Below are 5,458 nucleotides of genomic sequence, written 5' to 3'. Positions count from 1 at the left end.
GCCCTCCCTCCCTGCCCCGTCTGAGCTGTCCTCCCTCCCTGCCCCGCCGGCCGTTTGAGCTGCTCTCCCTCCCTGCCCCATTTGAGCTGTCCTCCCTCCCTCCCTGCCCCGCCGGCAGTTTGAGCTGCCCTCCTGCTGGGGGTGGGCGCTGGGTCTGCTCTGTTACCCTGTGCTTGTTTGGGGCTGTGCCGGTGCGCGGCTCTGCCGCGGGCTGCTCGCGGCTCCGACCTGCTTTTGCCGGGGGATTGTTCAATGTATCTGTCCTATGTGTGCGCGTATATTTTGGGTATCTAAACAAGTGTCTTGGGTCTTTTGAGCTGTAAGGTAAGAGCCACAAGGATGGCTTAGAAACTTTTAGGGCAGGAGCTGCATTTTTGTGTTGCCAGGCAGCACTTCGGGAGCCTTCAGCAATCTCTACGCACAGCTTCATACCCAATTGAAACCAGGCAGAGCCTGAGCATCAGTTTTCCTGCTCTAGGGACATTAGTCAAGCTGAGAAATTAGAAAGAGCTGGCTAGAAACCTGTGCTTTCCTTGGTGGGGATGGAGTTGGTTGCAGGGAGCAGTGTGGTCTGCAAGTTCCCTCCCCAGACACCAAAGCAAACCCACACTCCTTGGGTCTGCTCTGGCTGGAGGGAGCTCTTAAGGAATTAAAACGAAAGTCTCTGGTGGAGAAGGGCTATTTACCTTCCAAGGACTAAAACTCCATTTTATTCCTCTTGGAGTTTGAGTGTTGAAAGGAGCGATCAGGAGGTGTGAGTGTAGTGTGTCCCTCTGTCTGCTCACCAGGTGTGTTTTGCACCAAGATTGAAATAGCCTGAAAAATTGGGGGATTGCAGCATCCTTGGGGCCTTTCTACTGCTGCTGGTGGGAAGGGCATGGCTTGCACCTGCACTGCTGCAGTGGGGCCAGCCCCAGTGTGGGTCTGTGGTCACTGTAAGTGACCTGAAACCTGTGCCCTGCAGCCTCTGCTCTGTCTCCCTCTGCAGCTGAGCTCCGTGGGTGACCATGAATGCCAGTGGCCCTGGATATCCCTTAGCCTCTCTCTATGTGGGAGACCTGCACCCAGATGTGACCGAAGCCATGCTCTACGAGAAGTTCTCACCTGCTGGGCCCATCATGTCCATCCGGGTCTGTCGTGATGCTGCCACACGCAGATCACTGGGCTATGCCTACATAAACTTCCAGCAGCCTGTGGATGGTATGCTCCCTGTAACACAGCTCCAAGGGACTGACGGCCTCACGGCAGGGGGATGTGCAGGAGGTGGAAGGGTGGGCAATGGAAGAGAGAAGACCAGTTGCCTAATGGAGGCATCAGCTGTTGGGGCTTGGGCAATATTCCACTCTTTCGAGTTTTGATTGCAACTAATGGGATGAGTGCAACTCATCCCACCTTTTAGGGTCTGGGAAAGGATGTGGCAGCTGGGCTTTGGACTTACAGGAGAGGAAGATGACTTTCAGGAGTTACCTCCCTCCATGAGCTGATGGACATGCCCATTCCAGGGGCAGGCAGCTGCCTGCTGGCTCACAGTATGAAGCAAGACCCCTCTCCTGGCAGGCATTGACATGAGACTGTGCTGTAACTGAAAGGTGTTCCATGCTGAGGGGAGGCAGTGGTGATGGGAAGGTGCTGGGTTAGTTGCCCTGGAGACCAAAATCCTTACTGGGTACATGAGTTGAGCATCTGCCAAACTGGAGATTGCCGTGAAATGGATGATCCTGTGGGAGTCTAACATGCTTTAGAGAAGGGAAAAAACCCCAATTAATCAGGAAGGAGTGGTGTGGTGGGAGAGGAGGAGAGGAGAGCAGCTGCTGCCCATCTCATTTAGGTTAATGAGCCCCTGTCCAACAGTAGCCCTGATTCCTGTGCCCATCACAGCTGCTGCAGGATGTGAAGGGGATCTGTCTCTGTTACCCTCCTTTCCCTCTCCTTCTTTGCCAGCTGAGCGTGCCTTGGACACCATGAACTTCGAAGTGATCAAAGGCCGACCCATCCGCATCATGTGGTCCCAGCGGGACCCTGGGCTCAGGAAGTCAGGGATTGGAAACATCTTCATCAAGAACCTGGATGACTCCATTGATAACAAAGCCCTGTATGACACATTCTCTGCCTTTGGAAACATCCTGTCATGCAAGGTATGTGTGCCCAGGGGCCCTGCAGGAGAGGGCTTGCTGCAGAGCTGCCCCTGTTCTCAGCTCCAGCCACCTGAAACTCACTTTCTTATTTCACTTCCCACATCTCCTCTAAATTCCCATCTGCTTTGAAGCCAAAAGGCCTTGCTATGCTTCCCCTCAGAATGGGAACTTTTCCCCTGCCCCTTCTTCCCAGTCCCTCCACAGAGATGTTGTGTGTTGTCCTGTCTGAGCTTGGTGCATTGATGGCATGTGGGTCTTGGGGAGCTATAAGCTCCTGGGTGTCATATAAAACACTGTGGATCTGGCCCTGGAAATCACCCAACACAGCTCAGCTGCAGTGAGAGCAGGGTGGGATGTCAGGGAGGGAAAATGCCTACACAGCTCAGCTGCAGTGAGAGCAGGGAGGGAAAATGCCCGTGAAAAATGAGCATTGGTTTTCCTGCAACTTACTCATGTACAAACATGGAGAAAAACTGTCTTCTTTGGTTTTGGGTTGTTTTTTTTTCTTACCCCTTGCTCTGTTTGTAGGTGGTTTGTGATGAAAATGGATCCCGTGGCTATGGCTTTGTGCACTTTGAGACTCACGAGGCAGCGACTCGGGCCATTGAGACCATGAATGGGATGTTGCTCAATGACCGGAAGGTGTAAGTGCCAGAGACAAGAGTCTTTCTTGGGCTCTGCACTTAGCTCTGTTCCTCCCTTGGCTTGGTGCACTCCTAGGAGCAAACACCTGCCCTGCTCAGGCTGCCACCGCCTGCTGCTCTTTCCCCTTTTCCCATCCCTTCTGGGCACAGTGGCTCTGCTGCTCTCCAGGGCACTGAGTCACCCATGGCTGATGCCAGTGGAAGTGGTTTGGAGCTGTTCCCAACAGTGGGGAAGAGTCCAACCCAGGCTAGGTTTTATAGCTGAGGTGGTGTAACAAGAGCCCACAAAACAGGACTGGCCCTTTATCTGGGCTGTGGCATCAGATAATCTGGACAGGAAAGAGGTCTTGGTGTTGTTCAGTTCTCTGGTTGCATTGCATCACTGCATTCTTTGCATCCCACAGAGATAGCAGCTGCCCAGAGTTTTTGGGAATAACTTGGTGGCACTTGGTGTGGCATATTTTGGGGTCTCCTAGGGTGACATCCACAGCGTGGGCCTGTGCCCTATGTTACTACTGTCCCTGTTTTGGTAGTGTCAGGTGAGGTCTGGTTAAGGGAACACCAGAGTGGGATGGGCTGAAGTTGCTGGGTGTGCAACACATGGTGGGTTTGTGGGTGAGCCAAGCATGGCCTGAGGTGATGGGGTCTCTCTTGGCCTGTCCTGAGGCAGATGTGCCTGTGTCCTTCCCTCTGCAGAGGACTTGGAGGGTTTCAGGTCCATTCCTTCCTTCCTGCAGATTTGTTGGCCAGTTCAAATCGCGCAAAGAGCGCGAGGCAGAGATGGGGGTGAAGGCAATGGAGTTCACCAACGTCTACATCAAAAACTTTGGGGATGACATGGATGATGACAGACTGCGGGAAATATTCTCCAAGTTTGGTGAGTACAGTTGTTGAAGTATCCTTGTGTCTGATAAACTGGAGTTGAGGCAACTGCGAAGGAAACTGGGGAGTGCACTTGATTGAAGTACTGAGCCTCTTCTCTCGGTGGGATCTGACTTGCTGAAACACCCCCACACCAAAGGACCACAGACACTTTTATTGTCATGATGTTACATGTGCTTTCTGCCTGTGGTGGAGGGTAACTTGTACCAGCTGCTGTCCTGAAAAAAGCGTTAAGTAATTCTTAAGACAATGATTTTTCTTTTTCCCATATTCTGCCTATGAGCAAGTGCACAAGAAGCCATGAGAGAGCATGGTCAGGACAGCTGACCTAGCCAAGCCAAAGGGATATTCCACACCACAGAACATCATGCCCAGAATATAAATTCATGGGGGGAGTTGCCCAGAGGGCAGACTGATCTGGGTATGGGAACACAGTCTGGCATTGGTGGTGAACAGTCGTATTGTGCATCGCTGGTTCTATTTTGTTGGTTTGGGGTTTTTTCCCCCTTTTTATTTTTCGTTAGTATTTTATCTCATTTTGTTCTCAGTTCCACACCACAGAACATCATGCCCAGAATATAAATTCATGGGGGGAGTTGCCCAGAGGGCAGACTGATCTGGGTATGGGAACACAGTCTGGCATTGGTGGTGAACAGTCGTATTGTGCATCGCTGGTTCTATTTTGTTGGTTTGGGGTTTTTTCCCCCTTTTTATTTTTCGTTAGTATTTTATCTCATTTTGTTCTCAGTTACTAAACTGTTCTTATCTCAACCTATATATTTTCCTTTTGTTTCTGCTCCCCATTCCATCAGGGCAGGGGAAGGGAGGAGGAGGGAGTGTGAGTAGCTGCACGATTCTTGTCTGCTGGCTGGGGTTAAGCCATGATAGTAGTTTTTTTCTTTCTTGGGTAACAAAGGTCAGGTTTGGTTTGTTTTATTAGTTTCTTTAGTTTTCCTGAAATCAGCATGTTGTCTGGTTAGAGAACCCTGGGAATAAAGGTTGTTGAGTCTGAATGTAAAGCAAAATCAGGCTTTTCAGTTTAGTCCTTTACTGGAAGATGCCTCTTGTGATGGGGTTTAGTGTTATGCCAAGTCATGGGCCATACTGTCCATGCCTGGTTGGTGTCATCTCAGGTAATTCCTGGGTAACCTTCACACAAACACATGTGTTCATGTACAAAGGAGATGAGAACTTTTGGCCAAAGGAGCTCAGTGCCCTGGCTGGTAGAGACCGAAAAAACCAGACAAGGGCAATGAGAGCAGCAGCCATGGTGGGAGGGATTGCCCTCACCAACACAGAGCTGCATGTCCCTGCCTCACAGGGACCCTGCTGTCTCTCCTCCCTCTGGGCTCTTCCATGCTGCTGTAGTAGCCATCCAGTCTCCTTCCTGGGCTGGTGGCTCACGGTGGCTCCTGAGCACAGTGCCATGTGCCAGCAGCACCCCCTTGGTGGACACCCTTCAGACTGTACTTTCCTTCCCTAATGCAGGAAAGACATTGAGTGTCAAGGTCATGACGGACAGCACTGGCCGCTCAAAGGGCTTTGGATTTGTCAACTTTGAGAAGCACGAGGAAGCCCAGAAGGCAAGAAGCTCCTCACTACCCATCTTGACCCTAAGCTTGTTGCCTGCTGTTACTCCCACCTCTCCTCAGGGGGAATTTCACCAGCTTCCTGCTTTCCTGGGTGCTGGCACTGCTGTGACTCCTGAATGGGCAGGACCTGGCAAGGGGGAGCAGAGCTCCATCCCTGCCCTCGCCCAGGGAGGTCTCTGCTCGTGGTGGGGCTGCACTGAGGTGG

General features: G+C 51.8%; 1 protein-coding gene across 1 annotated transcript in view; it reads left to right on the top strand.

Moving 5' to 3' along the window:
- Positions 1–1,007: 1,007 nt before the first annotated feature.
- The window catches only part of PABPC1L (poly(A) binding protein, cytoplasmic 1-like), a gene marked incomplete at its 3' end in the record, with an annotated part of 7,149 nt that continues 2,698 nt past the window's right edge, over positions 1,008–5,458 (top strand). Inside the window, exons 1-5 of the mRNA XM_009081763.1 lie at positions 1,008–1,200; positions 1,942–2,135; positions 2,664–2,779; positions 3,517–3,656; positions 5,150–5,244. Coding sequence (XP_009080011.1) covers positions 1,008–1,200; positions 1,942–2,135; positions 2,664–2,779; positions 3,517–3,656; positions 5,150–5,244 — 738 coding nt within the window. The remainder of the gene's footprint in view (positions 1,201–1,941; positions 2,136–2,663; positions 2,780–3,516; positions 3,657–5,149; positions 5,245–5,458) is intronic.

The sequence above is a fragment of the Acanthisitta chloris genome, unplaced genomic scaffold (assembly GCF_000695815.1).
Source record: "Acanthisitta chloris isolate BGI_N310 unplaced genomic scaffold, ASM69581v1 scaffold32269, whole genome shotgun sequence".
NCBI lineage: Eukaryota > Metazoa > Chordata > Aves > Passeriformes > Acanthisittidae > Acanthisitta > Acanthisitta chloris.
This window is presented reverse-complemented; position numbering and strand designations above follow the sequence as displayed.